This window comes from Trachurus japonicus, chromosome 8, assembly GCF_045865225.1.
Source record: "Trachurus japonicus isolate A0001 chromosome 8, Traja_1.0".
Classification (NCBI taxonomy): Eukaryota; Metazoa; Chordata; class Actinopteri; order Carangiformes; family Carangidae; genus Trachurus; species Trachurus japonicus.
Window position 1 is genome coordinate 15,498,662 of NC_140914.1, and position 26,832 is coordinate 15,525,493.

The window sequence follows — 26,832 nt, forward strand, 5'->3', positions numbered from 1 at the left end:
TTGGTTATAGGGGTTCAGAATACTGTAAGAAAAATCCAGATGTGCCCAATCAACATGACAGTCGGTCACGCTCAGACTGCCCCTGCAGCAGGAAGGGAAAGGAGGGGAAGAGAGTGAGGGGTGTGGGGGCCTCTTCCTTCTGCCTAAGCCTGGAACTGACGATGCCCGACTCTTCCTCCTTCTCTCCTCTTCATTCAGTTTTGTCAAGTAGATGCCAAGAAGTAGCTCAGTGCTTGTTTTTTTTTTTTCTTTTGAAAGGTTGCATGATTTCACACGTCTTTTTTTTTTTCTTTATTTATGTCCTCCAGAGCTGGAGGAGCAGACTGGTAGTCAAAGAGTTTCAGGTAGGTTTGTGTGTTTGTGTTTCATCCTGTCTCCAGTCCCTTGGCTCTCTCATTAGAAGCAGTGGTTCTTCGTGGTCAGTGGTCACAAAGACTACTCGTACTCGAGGAACTGTTTATGATAGAATAAGAGATACCTGCAGGACAAGAAAAATGCAGTTTAAGTTTCATACTGTAAAAACCTGCAGGTGTTGTTTATGGCTTGACTCTATGCTTACCCTTCACTATCGAGTACATCCTTAATGCTGGCCTTGGTGATTATGGCATCATCACATTTGAACCACTGGTCTTTGTGCTGGCGGATGAAGCTGGTGTAGTGGCCACTCTCTAATGTGCCTTGGTGGTTGACCACTGCAAACAAGGAATACCTGGGGGGAAAAAAAGGAAAAATAAAGAGCCCTGATGAGCTATGTCGATATCCTTTACTTTCATTTTGACACATGTATCTCACAAAGCCCATCGTAGTTCCCTTCTTTTATTTGCATGAAACCCTAAACAGTTGCTCTTTTCAGGATGCCTTGTATTCTGCCTCCTGTCTTTACCACAAGCAACCTGTCACTGGTATTAAGACAGTAAATTCCTGGCAAATGTCCTGGAAAATGAAAGCTATTGTAACAGCCATGGATGAGGAAAACTAAGCAGCTTTTAATAGGCTTCAAACTGATTTAATTTGGGGAAGTCACAGCCGGATGCCTCGGGTCATTAGCATGTGCTGCTGTGCAAGAGTAGAAATCCTGTGATGACAGCGCTGCAGTAAGAAAGTGACAGAATGTTAATAAATCACTTTCCTGTAGTACACATTTCCCAAGGTACTCACTTATTGTCGTTGTTTAATACATCGACCGTCTGTTGATACTGCCCGTTCATTCTGCTCTCTTTACTGCAGGTGACAAAAAAGAGGAAAAGACAAAGACACTTTAAATGCATGTGTGTGTGTGTAAACATGCTACACTGGCACATGCATCCACTAGGTGGCAGAGTTATCCTATCTATGAAAGCAGATCTCTTCCTGCCAGCACCACTAATGATCTTTCTGTCTCTGAAAACAAGTGAATGGATGCTACAGCCAGGGGTGGGGCAAGACTGCTGCTGCATGCTCTACTGACACTAATATATATTTATAGGGAGCATTCAATAACACTGTGTTGACATACATGCAAATGGGCACAACCACTGCAATTATACTCTATGTATATAGCATAAGAGCGTTTATGAACGCAAGCAAATTGTAGAGGTGCCGTTAGATACAATTGTGATTTCTGAACTGGTGGTGACACTGGTATGAATACATTTAGTATATAGGAAGATAAGCTGAGGGGCTATTTGAGAGGGGGGAAAAGAAAACAATATGACTTCCAAGGGAGTCTTACCTGGATGCCATGAAAGGCGTCATGTCCAACTCTAGAGGGAAGGAAACGTATGTAGTGATCTTCCTCCGCAATTTAGCAGAGTGCTCAAACCGCTGGAGATGGACAGAGACAGAGGAGAGGAGAGGAGAAGAGAGGAGAGGGGGGAAGGGGCAGCGAAATGGGAAGGAGAAGGGGGGGTGGGGGAGGGGAGAAGAAACATATTTAGAAATAACAGGAATCAGCATTACAACATACAAACTCCAACACATCTAGGTAAAAGATGGAAATGCATGTTTTCCGCTCTGGCTGTCACACATTTACGCCTTTGTAACAAGACAATAAAAGGCTTGGATTGATTTAGGACTATCCTCTTGCAGGCTGCTCCTATGAATATCATAAATACATTATAGGCCTCCAATACTGTATGATAAATAAAACATGGACAGTGGCGGACTGTACAAGTCATTAAAATCATAGGTGTCCTGGGACACTGTGTGAAAGGACTACACAGTGGGAGGTAATGCACCAACAACTGAATCATATTATGAACACACCTACGCACAAGCAATGTACCAGACAGCTAAGTCACTGCAAAATCTGAACTTTGCCTCCATCAGATGGAAGGCTGCATACACACACAGGGCAAAATGTATCAATTATTATATTTGCATATTGCATTTGTACATAAGAGTGCAACATTACATCAGCATGAAATAGAATAACTGTGAGAAATCAGGAAAGTATCTTGGAGGATAACATGAGACAAAAAAGAAAAAACACACCCTATTTAAAAGACGCTGCTATATCTGCTGAAGTGATGACTGACAAAATTAGATGTGCGAGGGATAAAAGCTTAGTGTGCCCTTAAATAACCAGATTGTCAGATGGTGGCAGACAATGTAACAAGTGATAATTGGCAGCACGTTGTCGATGGCTGACTCACTTTGAGATGGAAACATGCTACAATGGGGAGCTTCTTCATTGTCAGCTGTTTGGTGGATTCCTGGTAACTATGGCAACCGCCACACTTGATTTTGGCACTGCTTCCTAGATGCTCGGGCCGCGTAAACCTGCGGAGAGAGGATCGGAATGAAAAAGAGAAGAGGAGAGGATGTGTAAGAGCAGAGAACATGTGGGTAAAAGAAAGAGGAGAGGAAGTGAAAACTGGGAGAAAGAGGAAGAACGCCGTTTTGATTTCTGTGTTTTGTTATGTTTTTTTTTTTATGTCGCACATGTCCTTTAAATTTGCACCCAAACACAACTGTCTAGTTATAAAGCTCTGGCCCCTATTTGGGATACATCTGAGGGTCCTAACATCGAGCCTTCCTGGTTAGTTTTGGTGCAGCTACTCTGTATGTCGGTGCATCCAGCCCAGAGCTCTGCTGGTGATGCCAACGCCTCTATCACCACGGCAACAGCACCAACCAGTCCTGTACCTTTAAGAGACTTGCTGCAGCAACTAGGGGTGTGTGAGGAGCTGCAGTAAAAAAAAAAAAAAAAAGTCAGAAGGAAAGGAGGCGAGAGTGAGTGAGGGTGGTGGGGGGTGGAGGGGGCATGAGACGAATGCGAGAGGTAGAGAGGGCACGGGGGAAAAGGAATTAGGTGGAGAGGGGAGGGAATGAAATAAGATAAGGAGAGGAGGAAAAGAAATTACAAGAAAGAAGAGGTAGTGAAGGAGGTACGTGGGGTCACACCTGCTCTGCCGATGCGGTGATGGGAGAAGATGAGATCCTGAGATAACAGGGTTGTTGTGCATGAGCAGGCGCCATGTGACCCGATGTACAAGTGAAGGGATGAATGAAATTTATTTGACTACAAGTGGAGATATTCGATACACATGAATTTAAAGAGGCAGGGGAGGGGATGTGGGAAAATAAGCCTGCTGAGGTAAATTGGATAGAAAGTGGAAATACTGCTTTTTATATTTATTCATGAAATATATTCATGTTTTTCCTTTCAGAATGATGAAAATGATTCCTAATTGATTTCTGTGTTATTGTACTTTAGCACAACCGTGTTGATTTAATGGTTTTACATTTTCCAAAAAATGGGGATGATGAAGGGGAACACTCTTTTGTTCATTTAGATAAAGGCAGGGAAAAAAAAAGGCAACCGTACGGGTGTCAACTGAGAGTAAAGGTTTACCTGCGTAGGCAGTCTGTGAGCGTAGTGGACCCTGACAGGTGGCTTTCTCCATTGACTGTGCTGCCATCCCCTCCTGGGCTGAGGGGCCAGAAAGGCGTGGATGAGCCAGGCAGGTCCAGACTGATGTCCCAGAATGGATCTATCGTTGTGGAAACACCACTGGAGAATAGAAGGCAAAACAGAAGGGAACCCAATTATTACATTTAATAAATGGTGTGTGCTTGTGTGTAGGTTTGTGTGTCACCAAGTGCAGGCCATGATGAAAGGATGATGACACAGATGGCAACACACGTGCCTGAATTCGCACAGCCTCTCCAGATTCTGATCATGTTTTTGTTTAAGCCGGCTGGTAGATTGAGTGTGTGCATGTGCATAATATCCACGCTGTTCTGCCGGGCCCATTTGCAATTCAATGAAGTGTTACATCAAAGTAAATTGGCTTTACATAAGGAATTTGTATTATTGGAGTCCGATGACTGTGATGGACTGCAGCCTGGGGAAAATGGAGGCTTCCCGTGTAGAATGCACGCAATACACATAAATATATATGTATACGCAGAGGGAATGGGGCTGTCGCACATTATTACTGTTAATCAGATGAGTCATGGTGCTGAAGTACCCAGTAGTACCAGCAGGTGGCTGTTACGGCAAGTGATCATGCATTTGTGATGGTGAGAGAGCTGCCCTGCAGCAATATAGCACCGTTAAGGTCCCATTAATGTTTTTTTGCCTTAGGGGATGCATTTCATGTTGCTTCTTGAAGACCTTACCCATTAGTAATAGGTAGCAAACATGGTATTGTGTAATGATTGTGATGGGATTAAATTTATGGCAGAATGATACAAAAGATACCATCGCTAGCTCCACATCATCAGTCTGTCAGTTTTCTCACTGTGGAGGCAAGAAACGTTGCACTGGGCTGGGCAAGGTGCTTTGCAGTTCAGTGCAGCGTGCTAGTGCTAATGTGACAGGACAGCTCTAGGGGGCAGGCAGGCAACGCCTGGGTTCGCTGCTGTCTAGACAGCCCCTCTTACAGCAGCTCCGCAGGGACTGGGCCTTTAAATAAGAGCAGTGGAGACCAGCGGTTCGCTCACTCTGGGACCACGGGTGAAGTCCGCATTGATCAACCCAGTGGTGAGAGGTGACTAGAGCATCAGAGGATGGATGAATGGATGGATTTTGGATGAGTGAGTAAATGTAGAAGAGGAGGAGTGGGGGCGGGGATGTGATGGTCGAATTAAGATCAAAGGACAGCAAACATCTCGGGTGGAACCATCTTTCGGTTGATTTTCCTTTGCTTCTTTGATAAATAATAGTAAAAGTCTCAGTACACAGCAAACTATAGTGACATCCAACTTACTGGCAAACTTGACAGGTAACATCTGATTGCAGGCCACCAGTGAAGATTTGGTCAATGATGCAGTTACAGTGGTTTGGATTGTTGGCCTTCTTCCCATTGTCATCTCCTGTGGATCACGGACAGCAACAAAAATATCAACAGGCGAGTACACACAGAGACAGCCCTAACTAGTTTCTAGCACCTCTAAAGGACTCTGTCTGGCCCCTCTTTCTCACTTAACCGCTCCCCTGTAGCGGAGCTTCTCTGCACCCTGCACTCCACTTAACAACCCTGTATATCCAATCAGAGCAAACCTTACTGGAGGGCGTGTGTGGATGAGTCAGCCTGTCATTGCACTACAGCAGCATTGAAATCACGCTCACACACTGCTTATATGCTCACTGTCCCCTTGGTGCACTCCACTGTCAGACTCCTTCACTACGTTTCCAGAGAAGCAGTGAGACACCGTGCTCGGTGGGTAGATCTAAGGTACAACTCCACATCTGGCATCAGAAACAGTAGGTGGTACACTCCCAGACACACTCCACCCAATCTCTCAACTGACTCTCTGCCTTTTTTTATGCGATTCCTATTCAGAGTGGTACAAGGTGTAATCCCAGCCTGAGTGAGAATATTCAAGAATTCACACACCGAAAAAGTACATGCTTCCAAACTAAAGACGACTGATGAAATTATATAAATGATTAGGATATCAAATGTGATTGGTTACAGAGAATTAAGTGAATCTTACTGATGGTGTCCCCTTTGCAGTGCCTGTGTAGTACGTCCAGCGCTGCGATGAGGAACTCGTGGGCGTCTTGCTGCTCGTAGCCTGCGAGGTGACGTGCGTGAGTCCACACCAGGTGCAGCAGCCGGAAGGGAATGTGGGGCGAACGATGGCCCGAGTAGAACTGAGAGCACCGGGGAGAGAACAGAGAGGCGGTAGGGGGGGCGAAGACGAGAGGTGGTTAGAGTCCTAGATTTTCCACGTCGTTACTGGGTGCATTATATTGTATCACCTCTTTTTCCAATATTACCGACACATTGCATCATCTATAATTCATCGCTGAGCCTGAACACAGAAGTTCGAGGTGTTTATGTGACTCTTAACTGCTGATTTCTCTAGGCCGCGTCGCATAGGAATGACTTTCATCGCGTCACCTAACAGCTCCAGCTCTAATGACAGCACATCCTCCGAGAGAGAGAGACAGAGAGAGAGAGGGGGGATGTGAGGTGCAAAAAGATCCATGTGTAAAGCGCTGCAGAGAACTTTGTGCTGCCATGGGAATCAATGTGAGTGACAAGCCAGGTCAGGGTCATGGAATGTGGGTAAGAAAAGTAAGAGAGTTGAGCGGAGTGCGGGAGTTGGCGCAGTGCAAACGCTACAATGAAGATCCAACCGGAGCTCATTAATGCCGGAGAGAGGGCTCTCATTTTCCAACACGTAGCTGTCGCTGCACACCTCCACTTTATTCTCCACAGTTCCCTCTGAAGTCTGATTGAGCTGTGAGTGGGGAAAACATGCCACGCTGACGTCTCTTTTGAATCTTACAGACTCTGCTGCTTTTTCTGCAGTTTGAAGGTGGTTGACAATCGAAAATGCGCTACAAGATGAGGAGGAAACGGGGGAGGGGGAGGGAGGGAGAGAGAGAGAGGGAAGAGGGGATTCGAGCAGGGGATCAAAGCAGGCCGTGCCGCTCACCTTCAAAACTAAAAAAGCTGTGTGCGTGTGTATCTGCAGTCGGAACACAGCTTTTGATGACAATGAGTTGGAAAGAGGCAATGAAAATGAAAAAGTTGGGGGACAAGGTGAGGTGGAAAGTGTCCTGAATTTTCTGTCACAGGCACCGTTTATTAATCAATGACTCCCTCTCTCCGCAGCGACGGTGAATGGCTCTGTCTGTGTCTGTTCGTGTGTGTGTGTGTGTCGTTTGTTGGAGTGGGTGGGGGTTGGAGGGTGGCTCAACTCATCATAGAACCACTTACCATCTGTAGGCCCGTATATATATTGGGAAGTGAGAGGGTGGAAGAAAACAGCGAGGCAGTGTGGGAGCAGACCAGGCAGCCGTTACATAACATCCAGGGCCGATGAGTTTCTTAGATGTAAAATGCCAAACTTTTGTGTGTCAAAGAGGTGAGATTAAAAGGCTATAAATGGCTGCGCAACATAACTCACACTCACTGATCAGGTTCAATAAAAAAAAGGTGCAATTACTGCATTCTGCTCATTCATTTGTATGTGGCTCTGTACATTCCTTTCAGGCAGGATTTTTCCCTCCTCTCTGCCTCCCTCTTTGGACATGATAAGAGAGCGCAACAGTGACTCAGCCTTCTGCAGTCGGTTACAGTGTGAGAGAACATTCTGTATTATATAGCTGTTAAAAAAAAACAACTCTCAAATTACAGCTCAGCTTTGACCTAAATTATATGCTTTTCTTTGTCTTTGAAGAAGATTAAAGAAATCTATATGACAAGTTCACACAGGCAAACTGCATCATACCTCCTGAAAGAGCTGCGACATCTCACACACCAGACAGGAGTTTGATTGCATCTCGCACTTGTGTCTGTCGGAGAGGAAGAAGTCTCGCAGCAGTGGCGTGTGTGTTAGGGCCTGAACAATACAGTTCATGAAACACGTGTTGCCCAGGTTTATTAACCCTCGTAAACCTGCAGGACAAGAAGAGAGGAAGTGAGGAATGAGAACAACATGGCAAAGATTAAACCTGACAGCGCTTCTGATTCATACTGCTGTCAGTGGAGGCGATCTGAATCACCACCAAAGAATCTGAGTTCTGAGTGTTGGCCGTAGTCAGCTTGCTTATCACAAACAAAAAAGAAAAATCCTTTATCAGTTGCCAACAGAATTAACACATAATTAAAATAGACAATCAATCAGCATTTGTGTGATCAGTTGACCAGTAAAGTCTTTTATCAAGCAAAAATGCCAAATGTTGCCCAGTTACTCAACCTGGGTCACAAAATAACAATTGGCAGCTTAAACGCTGAGGATAATAATTGCTGCAGCTTTATATGGAATCACACATGGGCGATTGTTAAGACATAAAAGCCACTGGTGCTTTCAAATATTCTTTTTTTGTGTGGCTGGAAAGTTAACAATATGGTGTTGGGTCAGATCTGCCAGCAAAACCATGTGTATCCTGGAGCAGACCCCAAAGCTGTGAATGGATTCATTTAGAGTGAGAAAGTAAAGCTACGGCCCTTCCAATGGTGGCCAGTAGAACAGGTGAGACACAGTGAGGACTTGGGTCGAATCCAACTGAGCTAGGTTTGGTTTGGGAAGAGAGGACTCAGTGAGAGCTTAAACACTTCAGAGTGGTTCTCGGTCTACTGCCCAATCAGTGCTACCAACTGAGCCATTTGAAGATATTAAAAAAAAAAAAGGGGGTGAGGGATGGCGGGAGACAGTGGGCAGAGGGGAGGGTGACATCAGCAAAAAAAATGCATGAACCAAATCCGAGACATAAAAGGAGATAACTGGGGAGAAATCAAAGCAACAGACGACTGAGAAAATACAACAAGAGAGTCGACAAGCTCTGTGGAGACGCACAGACAAATTCAGGACCCGCCGTGGTGTGCATCTATCAGAGAGGGAACACTGTGTTCTACCCACCCAGTGCACTGCCTGTGGGACTGCCTGGTCCTGGGTATCGCACTTCAATGCATGAGCGATCCCCAGTGCACAAGTCGCACACATGTTTATGACACATAAAAATAAACTGGGGATGGAAGTGTAGTGATTAAGACACGTGGTCTACATGATGCCCACCTATGGTACAGTTCGTAGTGATTTTCCTCCGCTTTGGATTATGTCGTAACAACTCTAGCTCCCTCTTGGTCGGTTCCCACGTCGTGTATTTCTCTCCTATGCCTGTGGATACAATCACAGACAAATACCGTGTTGGGCACTGAGACATTAGATTGGCCTTATTTCAAAAGCTGCATTAAGTTCTCTGACAGAAAACAAAATGTTATACCTTGCAATTTCCAGGCTTTCCTCTGCTCCTCTTTGGCAATCTGCTCCATGTCTTTGTCGTATATGTAGTCTTGACACACAAAACAATATATTCCACCGTATAATAAGTCTATCGCTGGGAGCAGGAAGGATGGGAAAGAGAGGGAGAAAGATTGCACCATAATTACAAATAGATTTTTGGTTTCCAGCACAGTCACACACAGTGGGTTTTATATTTGACTGTCCAAACTAGCTGGAGCAGTATGGATGCGGTCAAGTGGCCGCCGCGCTTTTTTCCACCTGCATTTTTCACTCTCAACAGTATGTTTATATCTGATCCCTTTGTGCTGAGCACCCAGATGTGAGGGGAGCAGTGATGGAATAGGTGTATCTGTCTCCCACCCCCACCTGTGCTTTCAACTAACACACCACCCCTCTTCCATTCTCCAACTCCACGGCAACAATACTTCAGCTCTGTTGCCGTGACAACCTATTTTTAGCTTAACCGGACATTTTTCTGTTTTTGGTTCTACCCACACTGACAAAGTGAGCGAAGACATCATGTAGAAAATCTGACTGGTGTATGTTACCCTGTTGTCACAGTGCTATTTTTCTGTCTGTCTGTGTCTCTGTGTGCGTGTGCGCGTGCACAGTCTAGGGAAAAATATTGGGAGCCTCTGAATTGATCATTCAGATTATGTTCAGAAATGAATGCAAATGAACTGATTTCTAATTTTTTTAAAACGTATAACGAGGATTTTAATAAAATGGTTACGGAACAAAAAGGGGGAAATAACACAATCACAAAATGTACCATGGACACTTATTATTGATCACCTTCAGTGTTATTTGTTTGCAACAATGACAACATCTAAAAGCTCTTTCTTTCTTTTCTATATCGCAGTACAACTCCTCCAAAGGTTCTCAGTGGGATTTAGGTCAGAGCTCATTGCTGGTCAATTTTTCTTTTCTTTTTCAGCCATTCATTTGTGCTGCTGTGCGTGCACTTAAGGTCATTGTCCTACTGAAAGACCCTAGACCTTTGCCTCAAACCAAGTTTGTGAAATTAGGTAATACATTTTGGCCTGAAAACGCCTTTGTTGTCGTCCTATTCCTATTCTTGGCTTCATGTTGTCACCAATAAAAAAACTGTTCACAAATCTGCTCACAGAACACAGAACAAAGTTTTTGCACTCTTGCCATTTTTTCCTTTGATAATGCTGTTGTTTTTTTTCTATTTAGGATACCACTTCAGCTCTGAACTGAGACGGCTATAGCCAAGGAGGCAGAGCGGGTCGAAGGTGGTTTGATCCCCAGGCTTCTCGGGTCTGCGTACGCAAATGTCCTTGAGCATAACACTAAACCTAAAACTGTCCCATTCTAAAATCGGTGTGTGTGTATGTGTGATAGAAAAGTGCTGCATGAATGGTACCTGGACTGCACCTATATAGTCCCACATTCTCATCCATTCACCATTTCTTGGCCTTTGCCACTAAGTGTTCAGCATGTGGTTACAATCATCCATTGGTTAATTCAGGTCGCATGGCCGCTGAAAATTAAGCAGATCTTATTTGTTTTTCTATTTTTGTTTGAAGAACCAATTTAAATTCAACAAGCAGGTGCTAATAATTGTGTCCTCTGAATATTCTGATAAAATTGGTTCATTTGCATTCATTTCTGAAAATTGTTCTGAATAATGTCCTTAATTCTGCCCGGGACTGTGTGTTTGTGCGAGGCAAATCAATTAGCCTGAAATAAAATGATCATCTTTTCATGTAATCATCACTTTTACGGGTAAAGTACGGCCAATTTAGGTAACTCTGCAATGAATAGGATGCTACTTTGTGAACAACAGCAACCTGTTAATGAGAAAAATGAGGGTGACATCCAGAATGAAAAGAAAGATACAGTATGACTATGGCACACGACATTGGTGGGAATTCATGAATCTTGCTCACTTGAGTGAAGGACGACCCGTAGAGTAGGAGGACAAACGTTTGGAAGGAAAAAGGAGAAGATGTGAAAGGGATTCATAGAATGAGAGAGTGAAGTAGCTAGAAAAAAAAAAAAAAAAGAACAGGAAGAAAATAGAAAAGGAGGCCTCTGGAGTGAGGTTGTTAAGAAAAAAAGGTGAAAAAAAGAGGCTGAGAAGGGAGCTCTCTATCTGGCTGTCTAGCAGACAGGGGAGTTTGGATTAATTTGATTAGAGGTGGAGAAGAACAGAGTGCCAATGTCAGAGAGGCTCCTGTGGAACACTTAAAGCTAATTAACACTGTAGCCGTGCGCTTGGGGTATGTGCATGTAACCAAACTGTTGAAACACATTACATCACTTAAAGCCATTCAGACAAGTACCAAGCCACCCCGTTTCCTTGCATGTCCCATGTCAAGGTCATATCCAAACCATGCTAATTAGCGCCATTGTCTTATTTTTACTTAATTGGCATGCGTGTTTGAGGCTGGGCTCTCTGGTAGCTGTGGATTAGTAGTGTCTGCCCCTCCCCGTGCTGCAGCATAAAGGCGAATGTTGTAGCTTAAACCCATGACATTTGACTGGCTAAGGAGCTCCCACCAGAATGGTAATGTGCTGCGGTTAGTGTGAGGTTCAGCTCCCTGTCTGCTCAGAGGAGGAAGTTGCCCCAAGTAATGCTGTAATCCTTCACTGATAATGGCTGATGCTGCAGTGGACCACAGGGGTGCATGTGAATGGGAAGAATGACGTGATGCGACTGAGCCTTGGACATGATGCAGGACAATAAACTCATAGCTCTGTTGTGGGGGGGGGGGAACAATCTTCTTTTGCACGATAAAGCACTCGCTTAATTTTAACAAGCAGGCGCGTGACTTACCTAGATTGTGTCTCTTGTTTTTCGCGTGCTCGTGGATGTGTTTCTTCGTAAAACAGCCGAAAAAGACGCAGTAGAGACAGGAGTGGAGTCGGTTCAGGTGTGCGCCACACATGTGACAGATACACGACTTGGCCTGGAGAGAAAGACACACGGAAGGACAGGGGATTGGGGTGGAGGGAGAGAGAAGAGGAGGGTATTGGTGAGCAAAATCCTCTGCAGCAGGACAGAGCCCAGAGCTGTAATGTAGAGTGGCACAGGCTGACAGAGTGGAAGTCCCTGCCAGCTGAGTTAGATTTGTATCTTCCAGTCAGTCACACAAAACACTTTGGAGGATACGGTACTTGAATAGATCTGATATGAAGACAGACTAAAGACTTCTGGGCCTGTTGACAAATCCAATGCAGCTGAATAACAACATATTTCCACACTGAGTCTTCCGCTCTCTAACACATGCAGGGCATGATGGGATTTAATGCTTGGCGGGCAACGCTGAAGACGGAGAGCAGGATCTGTCTGAGGCGCGCGCCAGCAGCAGCTGGAGCGTGCGTGCGATTGGTTTGACAAGAGAACTCAGGGGTGACCGGAGAAATTGTGTTTTAGGATGCCTGACATCTTCAGCAAATCTGCAAAAAAAAATAAATCCCACAGGAGCACAGGTCCACACCTTATGCAGAGCAAAAACTTTACAACTGTGGATAAGGGTAGTAGCCCTGAGAACGGTTCGTTGTGCATGAGTGCCCAAGGTATTAAGACAAGGGAGGGAAAATACAAGTGTGGGCATGGTGTGCAGTGTCAAAGGTTCTGGGAAGACAACAGATAGGGATGAGTCCTGAATTTGGTACTTTTATTGGTGCCGACCGAATTCCCACAGTAATCCCAGAGTATTGATTCATGTAAAATCGAACGGTACCACATTTCGGTACCTGAACGCACCCTGAGACATAGTGTCTGGCTGATGCACAGTGCATTGTCCCTCCTTGCCCTGCTCTCTATCTCACAAACACGTTGACAAAGGAGCTGTCTTAATGACCTATTCGACTGGATTCGCTGGTTCGGGCCGAAAATGATTCGGGTCCAGTTGGGCCTTCATCTTCCTCTTTTTTTGGCCGGGTTCGGGCAGGGAATTAATGATAGAGAGTCTGGCTGCGTCGTTTCCAGGCTTCAATACTAGAACTCCACTGTGAGAACACTCCCCACCCAGGTACCAGGTATCAGTACCGTACCGTTTTAAATGTGAAAGGTACTCATCCCTAGGTACAGATGCTGCATATTAGTACAGGTACACATATGATTGAGTCTTTATAGCTGTGTTATGAAAGCTTTAAGAGGCATCTTCAAGCTTTCAAGTGATTGCACAGGTTTTCATTGTAAAACTATCCAACACTCATTGAACACGGTAACAATGGGTACCACAGGCATACAGGGCACATGTCAGCCTGCTTTTATGAGAGTACAACAGGAGAGAGTTTCAACAGCTGCTCTGTTGGTGAAAAGAAGAAACAGCTGCGACAAACAGCAGGAACATCTTAAGATGTGATGAGGTAAAAGAAGCGAGACACTTGATTCTACTTGGGTCATTTAACAAAAAAAAAGCAGTACATCAGTAAATGCAAGTCTCTTTTGGCAGTGAATACACACCTCTTTGCCTGAAGAGGTGTGTTGGTAAGATGAGTGAGAGTGCAGCAGAAAGTTGTCAGTGTGCCTGCGCTGAGAGAGAGAGAGTGAATAACAGAAGGGATGGAGTGAGAGGAAACAGATCTAATCAAAGCCTTTCAGGGTGCAGACCTGCTGCAATGAGTCGCCCACTCATAGAGAGAAGACAGAAGGAAAGGAGGTGTGACGCAAAGGTGAATCGACGCAAAATGAGAAAATAACTATTGGCGGGAGAGATTTACCAGTTTTCAGTTTCATGTACACTCCCACATAGCTGAAAGCACTGGCCATGAACTCTGTGGCCCTGCGCTGCATTGTCTGCCTGTTGCCATCTTTTAACAAGCGATACAATAGTATAACCTGACACCATCTGAACAAAATTTAAGCTCACTGTACCAAAGAAAAAAAGAGGCTATACCAGTCAGTTTCACTTCCTTCTCTTTGGATGACACATAACACAGAACAGTCTGTGTAATAGGATGACTACACAGCTAAAACCGAAACTTCATGTATTGAATGATAAAGCATTGTTGATCACATTTAACCCATGGAGCTATATGATTTGACTCAAACCCTCTACACTTCTTTTTTTTCAACACGAAGCTTAGAGGCTACCTCAAATACCAACTCAAATCCAAAAAAAGGAAAAAGTTACCATACGCAATCATACACTGACCACTTTTACAAGGTGTACCTAGTGCCTTAACTCCTCATGGCGTTGATTCACATGATCCATATAGACCTGATAGCATCAACATTCCTGCAGATTTGTCAGCTGCACATCCAGGATGTGAATCTACTGGATGAGATCTGGTGACTGTGGAGGACGTTTGAGTGAACTGTGGAAGGAGCCATCAGAAGAGGGGTGAACTGTAAACCATTTGCATCCAAATGTATTGTGAAATAAAGCACAAGTATGTTCACATTTACATTAATAGCAACATGCAGTGCAGTATAGTAAGAGCCTGGACACTTCTCAGCCTTGCCATCTCTGCCTTATAGTGGAAGACTAACATTGATAAAGTATGATTCAAACATTTGAAAACAGCGACCGAAAGGAGGACAGGTCGCAGGTACTGACAACGACCTCATTTCCATGTTGCGTGACACGGGAGGCACACACGGGAAATGATGTTCATTAATTTTTAAAGTGAACAAAAGAGCAAGAGTTGACAGGCGGACGACAACCGTGGTCACCTGTTGCGGTCATTTCCGGTGAGTGCACAGAGACAACACTATTCTGTCAAGATCCATGCACTGCCCTATTGCACACGGTGCAATGTTAGTTTATTAAGTTATGTATAACTATTACAGCAGATCACAGAGCAGTGCTATTGTTACAACATTTGGTATCTCTTGCAACAATGATAACATTGTAATACTACTGCCTTAAGCCATTTCTTTTAACTTATAATTACTGCTAAGTAGGTTTCATTTCTACAGATGGTTTAATAAACAGATGACAAAGTGTGTACTGCTTAGAATGTGTCTCATTTTCCTCATGTCCTCAAGTGAGACAGATTTTCAAATGAAGACTTGACTGTGCCGGGACCTGAATCTGCAGAGCTAGAGGTGACAGAACGGCGGGAGTGGACCGAAATGATCAGAAATTCTGATCAAGCATGTGAGTGCAAAGCTGAAATAACAGCCACCAGACAGGAGCGAGTCAGGATTCACTTGTTCATTTGCTCACATCGTGGTGCACTTGGGACGAGCGCGGCACGAAAAACTCCGGGCCTACGTTTTGGCTGAGCATTAGTGGGCGTGGGCTAGATTGTGATGACACTGCAGTAGTGGGGATATTCAGGGTCGCGGACACTAAGCTCTGTTTTTATTCAAATTGGTCTGTTAGCCAGGCAGCTCCGAAAAAGAGAAGGGACAGCGACCGACGCTGGGAGGGAGCCTTTTCCTAAAGGGGGAAAATGGTGAGTGATGGAGAGAGGAGAAGAAACAAAGTGTTGACCGACTCTTAAAGCAATATCAAGACTGACATCTACAGCAGGCTCTTTAAACTTTTAAAGGCAGAGCTCGTTTCACTGGTACCCAAAGAGAACAGAGGGGCACAGAGGAGTTGGAAAGGAATAAAGAGTCAAGCAGATTAAATTAAGTAAAATGTATAAAGTGAGAGTAGATATTGTGGAAACTAGGGCTGTAGCCAATATCTGAGTACTCGAGTACTCGCTCAGCTTGGGCAACATCCGAGTGCCATTTCACTACTCGGAGAGACACACACACACACTTGTTGGCCGTCGACAAACAAGTATTTGAGTACTACTCGAATAGTGACCCCGAACATTCGGATATGCCACACGTTGTAGCCCTAGTGGAAACACAGCTGAGTACATCTGAAATCCTAAATGCATGTTTTTTAGTTGCCTCTCTAAGCCTGTCCTACCTAAGCAGTGATGCCATTAATCCCCCTCCTCCTTCATTGCACCAGGACTCCAATTCAAAAACAAGAAACCCTGCCAATGCCACGCCTTGCCCTCTTCCTCACCCCCCACCCCCCTCCACCTCCTCCTCCTGCCTTAACACCCCTTGAGCGGGCAGAAAATCTATCTCTGCTCCAGCACCCACAGTTCACAGGCTGTCTATTCCTCAGTGTCAGCACTCTTGCATCTCGGTGCACCCAGGGCTTTTAATGTTCTATTAGATCAGCTATTGATCAGCCGCTGGCTCAGATGACTGGAACAAGTGTCGGACAGGTAGCAGGCTCGCGCTCGTGCTGCGCTAGGCTGCAACTCCCATCTGGGATGCGCTCTTTGAGGCCAGATAGGCTGGGGCTCCGTGTTCAGAGGGGAATGACCCACCAGTGTTACAAAGCTCTTGATTGATGGAGGAACAGATGCAGAGAGGCATTAGCTAGATGAGCAGACCCGCAATACATCTTTAGGTGAACATAAGATGGCTTTACATGCTTTGGGGAGCTCCGTGTGCCTGTCAGCTAACGGTGACCCAGGTGGAACAGCAATGAATCCCCCAATCCTGTGGTAGATATAGCTGCAAACATGTTCATCTAAATGCAGCAACAGCCATTTCTTACACCCCGTCTTCTCTTCTCTTCTCCCCCCTGCATTCTTTCAATCTGGCTGCGTTATCCCTCCTTCGGCATTTAGGTTAATGCATTCACATGTTCAAAACGGAGCCAGTGATGTGACGAGCTGCAACCGAGGAGGAGAGAGAATGACGACGATTATGATGTGGACAAAGGTCTGGCTCGATTGAGCACGCTCTTTGCTGCTGCAAAGAACAGACCGGGGAGGGGACGGAGGGAGGGAGGGAGGGAGGGAGGGAGGGAGGGAGGGGGGGTGGGGGGAGTCAATAAAGAGTAGAGAGTATGGCTATATGAGAGCAGTGACTCACCATGCTGCCTCACACTCATAAGCCTGTGTGCAGGCCTCAACGCATACATACTCATACACCATCAAACCTAACAATGGCTGACATGCGCACTGCAGACTATAAATAAGCATGGAAAGACACACATAATCTCTCAACAAGAAGATACTGTACACACATTGACTTTGGTAGACATTGGCCTTGAATGCTCAGACACATACATACATGCATACAGTCCTTTCTGATTCTATATTTAATATGAACAAGCCAGGGGAGGCTGGGGAAGGAGACTGATGGTAATGCTCTGGAACCGCGCTGCCTACTGACCCCGTGGGGCTGCAGCCTGTCAGTGCTTTGGCAGGATGATGTCGTTACCCCCACCCCCCTAAACCCACATCCCCGCTATCTCCACATGACAATGCCTAGCATGCGATATGCAGTCCCAATAAATAGCCCTGGAGACACAGTCACACACACACACACACACACACACACGTACAATGTAAATCTCACTATTCTCTTTTCAGAATTCCAGCTCTTTGTAACCCCTGTTGACAATGACATGCTGTGTGGTCTTTTTTTTTGTGAGAAATGTATTCCCAACTCATCCAAATGAATCTGAGTTATGTGTAGTTTGGCCTCATACTGTCACACACTGCTGTAAGGACATTATAGCTCAACCTGAGCCCCGGCCGATGGAGTGTAGCTTCTTGCAGAAGGAGGGGAGGGTTTGCTCGACTTGTGTAGGTTGCTGGGATAAAGTGGAGTTTGCAGTGCTTGTGATGGAGCTTTATAGGCGCCGTGCATGTGTGGATGTGATGAAGGAATCAATTACAAAGAGAGAGGCTGTGCTTGTGTCTTGATTTCCAGAGATCAAAAGATGTAGGGGGGAAAAAAAAGCAGAGGCAGTGGAGGGGTTTCCACTCACAAAAACACAATAAAAACCCTGGTTTATGTGTTATGGAAAAGAATCATTTCGCCCAAAACCGACTATAGACACATTTCAGGAAAGGACCAGTCAAATACACACGTGCTTGCTGAAGATGTGGGATTGTAGAATGACCAAGGCCATGAAAAAAATATAATGATATTGACAAAAGTGTAGAGCATGAGGACAGATTGTGCAGATAGATGGTCCGTGTTTGTCTGCACAGATGGTAAACAGTCTAGCAAAACAAGCTAAACAAAAGGCTGTGTGATCGTTTGTCAAACCTTAGAGATACCAGATGCCCACAACCACAGTGCTCCAACAAAACAACACACACACAGATGAAGGACTGTGCATGTGAGTGACTGACAACCACAGCAAACGGAGACTCCCCTTGGACTCAGATCTCATCAGATCACATGTTGATTACTTCTCTTTCCCCGTGGCACCAATCAGGCTCCACAAAGCCTAAAACCTTACCCCCAGGAAAACCAGAAAGCAGTTCTTACAGGAGAAGCACACTGGGGCTATTAGTGTGCAGGTCTTTAAAGTGAGTAAACCTGAGGGATAAATTAACTTATTTACTAACTACTAACTTATTTCGCCTTTTTCTGGCAGGGACAGAGATTCTTTTCCTGGCAATATGCCTTGTATGACTGAGAATTTATGCAAAAAAAAGGGGAAAAAAACTTCTTTTTTTTGACAAATTTTGCATAGCCTACAAGTAATTTACTGGCAATTTAAAACAGAAAAAAAAAGTAATGCTGTGATTTTTGCCAAGGTCATACAAGAATATTCCTTAACATGCGGAGAATATAATTAGCAGCTCTTGCAATTTGAATTTTACTCCGAACCATACTGTAATTTAAAAAATATTTTAACTCCTCGGACCTAATGTCTAGTCCCAAAGAAAAGCAGTCACATTGATTCAAGGATTTAACAATAGGGAATAATTGAGTGTCGACACTACAAGAGATTGATTACCTCTTGGTTTTGGGCTTGGTCGGCCCCTAGAGAGTGATTGACAGCTCATTAGCCAGATGGTGGTACGAAGGGGGGGCTGGACAGCAGCCTCATTGGCTGGCTCAGGCCATGACCAGCATGCTTTGTAGCAGTGATGTCTTTCCAGAGGCTTTTGGACGGTCAAATGAGTAACATCTCTGGGTGAAAGGACAGCAGCGAGGAGAAATGGTCAGTAGGAGGGAGGGAGGGAGGGAGGGAGGGAAGGAAGAGGGACTCAAAAGAGAACTTGTCTGAGGAGGAGGGGCTGAGATTAGATGGATGAACGGATGGATGGATGGATGAGCATATTCAAAACACAAAGTCAACCTCATTCTAACTCACACACATTTCAACTGTTACCAGGTCTCAGGTAAACTTACATTTTCATTTTACATACTCTATTATGTTATATTACCCCCCTTCAGAGATGAAACAAATGCCACTTTTTGATGAATACACCAGCCTGGTATTCTTCTCTACGTTACTTCTTTGAAGACAAAGTGTAACACTGTTACGCTGCCAATCAACAGTGTCCTGCAGCATCCGATGCAAATGCCTGTGCATATACTTGACCAGGATTGCTCCCTTGTGTAAGCCTGCCAAAGCATAGTTAGAGACCAAGCTCTCAGTCAATAGCAAAAAAAAAACTGTCTGACCAAATCTTTTCATCTTCTTAAGCATCTATTATAGGAAAATGCACAGCAAGGATGGAGTAGTAGTCAGAGTAGTCGGAAACTGGGAGGCGATAGCATGTGAAAGGGACACCACAAGGTGACACACCGAGCCCCAGATTACTCTGGGAGGAGGTTGCAGACCTTGTGCCATTTGTTTAGTCTGAGTCACTGAGCCACTGAGCCACAACTGACTGACAAACCAAAAGCCACATTAGACAAAACCTGGGAGTGACAGAAGGCACACAGACATGGAAGAAATAGGCCTGGATGAGAGCCAAAACACCAACGTCTGACATCACCAAACCTACACAGTGTTGGCTAAGAGGCTGTGATATAGGGAGGGAGGAAAAAGGAGGGGAAATGAGAGGATTAGAGGCTAGGCTATACATTTCACAGGATCTAAGAAGTCAGATGCAAACCTCCATGTAAAGGAAATTATATTTCAGTGTGCTAAATAACACTACAGTGAACAGTTTATGTAATTTAAAAAATTGTAACAGCAACAGTATTATAAATATCACAAGATAAACAATGCTAGCAATTTTGTACAAATTTAGTGGCATACTCAAAAGGTAACAAGAATCGGAGGCTGAACTAGGTTCATGAATAGAAAAAAAGGGAAAGCAAGCAAAAAGGAGGAAGAAGCAGCATGGGAGTGAGAGCAGAAGAGGAACAAGTGAGGCCTATGAAAAGGCTGGAGGAATAGATCCCGATGCTACAAACGTATGCTGATGAGTCAGGGAGCAGGCTTGTGATGTGATGGAGGCTGATCTGACAAAGAGATCTGCTCCCAGCACAGGAATCAGGCACTCTCTGGGATGGGCTGTGCCTCGGTGCTGTGTGTGTATGTATCTGTGTGTGTATGTGTGTGTGCATGAAGTGGGAGAAAAGGGGTGACAGAAGGAAGTATGTGTCATCCTTGAAAATCTTCCTCCCTCTGACATTCCCAACAATATCTGGCAAACGATTTCTCTCTCATCTTCTCTCATCACAGGCAGAGAGTGGGGTTTGAACTTGTGGGAACGAGTGGGGGAGGGGGTTGTGGCTCCTCTGATCATATATGATTTATCAAAACTAGAAGATAAAAAAAAAAAAAAAGTTGAGTTCAGTCAGCCCCTCTAATCACGACCCTTACCCTTTTATTCAAAGTGACAGCAAATTCTTCAAAGCAGTTATGGCTGTGAAATTCTACCAACCCCACCCACCCTGCTTTCATCTCATCCGATTTCCACTCCATCCTGAGATAATAGCTCTGGTTTAACTGAATGGCGGATTTCTTCATGGTAGCAGTGTTTAACTGGACACAGAACCTTCCCTTACAAATGCTAAATCGAGTCCATCCTGCTGGATGAAGCGGCACACAAAATAAATAAGCATGACCTTCATGAATATTTACACCATCCCTCCACCACCACCACAGCCATTCACAAAATATAAATTATGAATATGACTGAAGTCAGGGTCAGAGGAGGAATGAATTCAACTGTTAAAAGCAAATGCAGGTTTCTATCCAAGAGTTGTGCCGACATCCTTCTGTGCAAATCTGCTTTAACAGCAACTGGGGATCTAGTGGAACATGAATCTCAATTAAGAGAGGAAACATCCGAAATCTGTTCAGACAGAAGCAAACTAAGGCTCACGTGTCTTCCTCAAACAACGATTCACTAAACTCAGTAAATATCGCTGCAAAGAAATACTTTGGTTTAGAGAAAGGAGTCAAAGTAAGGATTCGGGAAGCTAGAAGGGGAAGTGGAACAGAACAATAGTTTCTCCTCTGACGTGGCGCTGGTTTTTGTGACATGATACAAACTGGCAGTTTATATGGGTGTAGCCCCTCTGGCCAAGTGGCAAAGCCAATCAGATCCTGCCTGCTAAACTGACAGCCCCCGAGATGCGCTACACCTTGACCAGTACAGAATATAATGAAGCACAGAAGCCCGAAAGGGAAAATAGTACAAGTTATTAGCCTGGATCTAATCCCCATTAACACCAAAGAGAAAAACACTATCACATACTTGTTCATGCTTGCCATCTCCCTTAGCGGGACAATTTTAATACACTGCTCAATTTGCATTTAATTGTTTTCTCTGTAGAGCATTTGTGTCATATACAATTATGGAATGATTTAGAGATAATTAGTGTTTGTGCACAGAAGACACGGCGGAATGTTTACACAAAGACCAGAAGGAAAACAATGACAAATTTAACGAGTTAAACCAACAGTTTATGGTTAACGCTAGTGTGCTTTTCATCAAGGACTAACCTGGCAGAGGGATTACTGTCCTAATATCTGAATAAAAAATAACAAGAAGTCCCAAGCCACACTGGGCTGCAGTTTCATCTCTGGTAATTCGTAACTACGGCTTTCATTCAGCTATTTGTTACCCATGTGGGTTTCAGTTTGTGCGTGCGGAGCAGGTGACAGATTTTCCACCAATGTTGCTTCACAATCGCCTGGGAATTGATTTTAGCTTGAGGTAGGGAGTATGACAGCTTGCAGGGAGGCTGCTGAGGACAGACGACGGCAAAGGAGAGAAAGACACAAGGAAAACAAGAGAAGGTGAAGCAATTCGGCATAAAAGGCAATGGCTAATGAAACCAAGACTGACTATAATGCCTGATGACCGTTTCCATCCCTCGTCACTGAATGACAATGTCTTTAAACTCTCCTCTATGCCCAAGGTGCCTCTTTACTACAGTGTTTTCTCTGTTTTAGTCTGTTAATGCACGACTGAAAGGCGAATATGCAGTAATCTATTCAAATACCCGTTCCAACGTGGCAACAAGGTCGGATGCAGGATTTGTAAGAATTTATTTTCCACAATGTAAAGACACGGGGATGTTATAGAAGTCTTAGCGAGTTAAAAATCACGATTCAGAGCTGAACAAAAACCCAAGACTGCCTCACCTCATGAGAATACGCTGCCTGTGTACCACTGGAGCAGCACAACACCTGCTCTGCATGTCAGATTAGTTAGGTGGCAGAGAGGCGGAGTGAGGCACAATACTCACACTCCCATATAGACATCCTGGAGGGCAATTAAGGAGCAGGGAGCCACCGCTGTCTCCTTTCTCTCTGTATCAGTTACCTGGTCCATTATTGTCTGGGTAGAGCACAACCACTAAGCACACACACTGTAACAGATGTTAGACAGCTGTTCCACAACAAAATCATGTGCAAAGCTAAAAGGATGGTTCTCGTAAGCAAAACTACCTCTTTGATGCTTACTGTCAAACAATTGCTGTTTGTCCACAACTGAACTGAGAAACACAATAGCACGATATAGGGCACGATCTCTCAAAGGAAGCACAGACTGACAAAAGAAATATGAGCAGTTACATTTCTGACAAAAACAAATATATGGAGAGGTTTGCCCTCACTCTTTTTACTTGCACCGCAGCCAAAATAGAGTTATTATTATTCTAAAATGGCACAATTTGATAAAGTGCATTATTACACAGCAGTTTTCCCATGACAGAGACTTAGTCAGGCTTATTTTCAGTTATGTAAGATTACTTTAAGATTCTGAGGCCACAGGTGTATTGCGACACAGTGGCATGTGAGAGGAACTAGGTGGTGCTCATTTCTAAGCCAAAAGAAAAAAAAACTGTGGACTGAAGGGAAACAGAGAATTTAAATACATGCCAGTATAGAACTATCAGTGTCTTTTAAACCTTCTCATGACAGTATAATCTAGAGGGTTTTGTAAAATGTGTAATGTCTCTGAATGTTTTCTAACCTTGAGGACTAAGTAAAACAGGAGAGAGAAACGTCTGTGTTTCTCTTAGCATGGCAGAAACCTAACAGGTGTTTGTCAGAGATGAATCTACAGTGAAAAAGTGATGGCTGGTGGTCATGGAAGACGTGACATTTGCAAAACGGTGTGAGGCTGGTAGTGACGGTGCTGCTGACACTGTGAGGCTTCCAAAAAACCAATACAGAAATGGTTCACCCCAAAAGTATCAGGGCAAACCAGGTTCACAACAGCTTAACACGCCCAGGAGGCTGGGCAGAACACTGTGAATCATTATGAAATGAGCATTAGAAAGCACCCCACCAGTCTTATCCGTGACAGACTGACTGTGCTCCTGCTGGTTCTATTACTGCGAGGTAGAGTGTGAGAAAGAAAAACACACACACACACACACGACAAATTAATATTCATTCTTGCTGCAGTGTCACCCACTACACTGTCTGATAACCTTTTCAGACTGTCTCGTTGACTTTTAGATGTTCTCAGGCACATTGTTATTCTGATGTACTTCAGGGGAAAAAAAGCATCAAATAAGACAATGTGAGCACCATGCTCAAACCGAAGCATGTCACTACAAGACTATGTGAGCGAAAGGGTCAGTGTCTATTCTGGACAAGCCATTTGCTTTGACATGTATAGGGACCCCCTCGAAAACGAGATGCTGCATCTCAAGGGGCTATCCTAAATAAACTTAAACTTAAACACATGTCCTCCTCAGTGTAGCTGAATTATGTTTTTGACCCGTCTGTTCACAGTCCTCCCTCCTACCAGGTAGTCTTACTGGCTGTATCACAGCAGATCCGATGTTGGGGCTGAATTGTTCCGCTACATAGTTTTACATCTAAAATTCAGTCCATTAAATGGAAAGGGACTGAGGCACACAGGGAGGTGAGCAAGAGGAGAGAAAGCAAGCCGGCTCTTGTTCATCTGAACTATCTACAGTCAGTATGTCAGTGAAGATGAGGAGGGAATAAGCATCAACTCACCAGCTCTGTCCATCCTGCATCACTCTGACGCACCTATTTTAGCACAACGACATAAAGATGTATGACATGTATAAGAGAGGCATGGATTTCTTGTGACAACAATCAAATTATTGCTAATCCACAGTGAAAATGAAGCTAGTAGTTTCAGACGTTTCATCCAAAAAAAAAAGAACATTATAGTAGAAAAAAAAACAATTCAAAAACAAGTTTAAGTTGACAATAAGGAAGAGAAATGGTGGGAAAGTGAGAGAGACTGCAACACAATCCAGTGATGACTTCACACTGTAAGAGAGCTATTCGGAGCTGTGTAGGCCGAGCAGGTGTGGGATGAGCTAAAAAGGAAATTGGCAATAAAGTAACGCACTGACTTCTCAGCATCCAAACTCCTGAGTGAATGACCAGTGCAAAAAAAAAAAAAAAAAAACCTCTGACCTGGGATGCCCAGGAGCGAACCGCTCATCTGTGGACCCAGTGTGTGCGAGAGGAGAGACACAATGGGTCCATTTGGTGAGGTAATGTTAGCCCCATGGCCACAACTCTCCTCAAACCCCAACTTTAGCCATCCTAGCTAACTGTACAGCATCTACCAAACAGGGCTCAGCTAGCCTAGCCGATTAGCTGGTGACAAGAATCGCTGAAAAGCTTTTTGCTACTGGAGACAAATCAAAGGTTGCAGTTTAAAAAAATTGCAATGAAGTTCGCCGCACTTCGCGAAGCAGAGTCTTGGCTAGCTAACTTACCGGTGATAACCTAGCTGGCTAGCCCTGGTACTAGCAACACTACTGCTGCTGCAAGAGTAGTTTCACTAAGAGCGTAGTTTTGTTCAACCCCGTTCAGTGATTGTGCTTCATGTGGGACATCATTTGCACCACAGTCCTGTGTCTGTATGTGCCACATTCAAATTATTTGACTGTTGTTTCTACAGCTAACGTTGCAGTTCCTGTGTTTTTACCTTGCGTCTCCTGGTTTCAGCAGTACCACTCCAAACAAAGCATTGGTATATGACTCGAAGATTTTGTTTCCAATTATCCACCTTATAACCGTTCACATGGGAGCACCCGGCCGGACTCATGACAGACAAAACATTCAGTTTGGGTTTTTAGGTGACAATGAGAAGTCTCCTGGATGATTCACTTAGCTAGCTGGCTAGCACGAACTGTCTGTCCAGAAATGGTTTCCGTTTGGAAATGGGACAATCGATGTAGTATCCAAAATGCTCCTCGGGCATCTGAACAAACACGGTCTTTGATTAACTAAGCTAGAAAACTGTTCATGTAGTCGGCTAACAGAAATACTACTTCACTAAAATTTCTGTTCCCTTTGCTGTTTTGACAGTTGCCTTTTCCTTTAACGTTAGCTCCACTTCCACTCTCACGATTAGTTAGCTTTCTTTCTCTAGTTAGCCTGCTAACACTCAACTACAGCTTCACAATGCCCGCCCAGCGTACACCGTGATTTGCCAACACAAAGAGATTACGTCACTACGTTGATTTTGGAGCACGTTTGGTGCGCTCGGTTTCAGACCCGGCGCGTCCCGAATGGGTGAATTTGGGATTTCAACTACGGGATGCATCGATGACGTTGCCTTGGCAAAAAAACACCTCCCGTACAAGCTAGACAGGAATATATAACCCATCCAAAAATTTACAACAACGTTATTCTGAATGGTGCAAAGCTGTGTTTTTTTTAAAAACAGGCGTATTGCCGACAGGTACCCCACTGTTATTGCCTTAACCTAATGTCAGTCATTATTTATAGATACTTTTGGGAGATATTCTTCCGCTGTTTCATAGATGCAAGTATTTGATATCACTAGTTATCACGTAAACATTAGTGTTTTTTTTCCCCCTGCAGTTCACTTTTGACACCTAAAGGAAAGATCTTAACCAGCAAGAATCTCCCCTACTTAATTGAAGGTAAATTAATAAAAGTGGAATGTCTTTGTATCATCAATGAAAGCCTACCACCTAGTGGTTATATTGTGTAACTCACAAGGCCACCCTTACAGTCAACTGTATATCCTCTATGGATAGATAGGACACATATGGCAATGAGACCAAGGCTTGTGTTGGCATCTCTCACCATAGGAGCCTCGCATCTCCACTGTGACTTCAGGTCTGATTAATAGGCCTACACTGGCATTAAATAGGCTACCACTTGATTAAAGGTGTCAGCCAAATCAGAATGAATAATAGCATGATGAAAATAAATGAGGATCGACCTCCTGCTGAATCACAACAATCTCATATCATCAGTTTAAAATGATACAAGCAAAACAAACTATTTTGAGCACTCTCATCAATGACTGGGTTTACATGGAAAACAAGCACAGAACAGTTCTTCTAGTAGGCTTAGGCTATATTATGCACTATAGAGTCTCACTGGACTTCTGAATGCAATTTCAGTGTGGCAAAAGGCAGCGACACAGTCTTACACACAATAAAACATTATGTTGGAAAGAACCGTAAGAAAGCTGGTGAGGAAACACAGATGTGTAAAA

General features: G+C 44.3%; 1 protein-coding gene and 1 long non-coding RNA gene across 3 annotated transcripts in view; one reads left to right on the forward strand and one right to left on the reverse strand.

Annotated features, from left to right (window-relative positions):
* LOC146982914 (ubiquitin carboxyl-terminal hydrolase 22) lies at positions 1-25,765 on the reverse strand. Of its 2 annotated transcripts, XM_085784201.1 has the most exons (14): positions 25,285-25,765; positions 24,333-24,365; positions 11,996-12,128; positions 9,170-9,283; positions 8,962-9,063; positions 7,675-7,841; positions 5,926-6,085; positions 5,196-5,301; positions 3,836-3,994; positions 2,634-2,760; positions 1,712-1,803; positions 1,159-1,221; positions 560-709; positions 1-478 (listed from the first exon to the last, which is right to left on the reverse strand). In XM_085784201.1, the coding sequence occupies exons 1-14, from the start codon at positions 25,402-25,404 to the stop codon at positions 436-438; spliced, it is 1,569 nt and encodes a 522-aa protein (XP_085640327.1). In that variant the 5' UTR covers positions 25,405-25,765; the 3' UTR covers positions 1-435. The 2 variants fall into 2 exon arrangements, with proteins under 2 accessions (XP_085640327.1, XP_085640328.1); XM_085784202.1 differs by lacking the exon at positions 24,333-24,365.
* Positions 14,837-26,832, forward strand: part of LOC146982915 (uncharacterized) — a 119,339-nt gene continuing 107,343 nt past the window's right edge. Inside the window, exon 1 of the long non-coding RNA XR_015036282.1 lies at positions 14,837-14,863. This is a non-coding gene — a long non-coding RNA (uncharacterized LOC146982915). The remainder of the gene's footprint in view (positions 14,864-26,832) is intronic.

Excerpts from the sequence above, each read along its gene's own strand:
- LOC146982914 (XM_085784201.1), bottom strand. The coding sequence starts at position 25,404 with ATGAGTCCGGCCGGGTGCTCCCATGTGAACGGTTATAAGGTGGATAAT. Across the intron at positions 9,064-9,169 it reads GAAAGCCTGGAAATTGCAAG|GCATAGGAGAGAAATACACG; the intron begins GTATAACATTTT and ends TTGTATCCACAG. Across the intron at positions 2,761-3,835 it reads CTCACAGACTGCCTACGCAG|GTTTACGCGGCCCGAGCATC; the intron begins GTAAACCTTTAC and ends CTCTCTCCGCAG.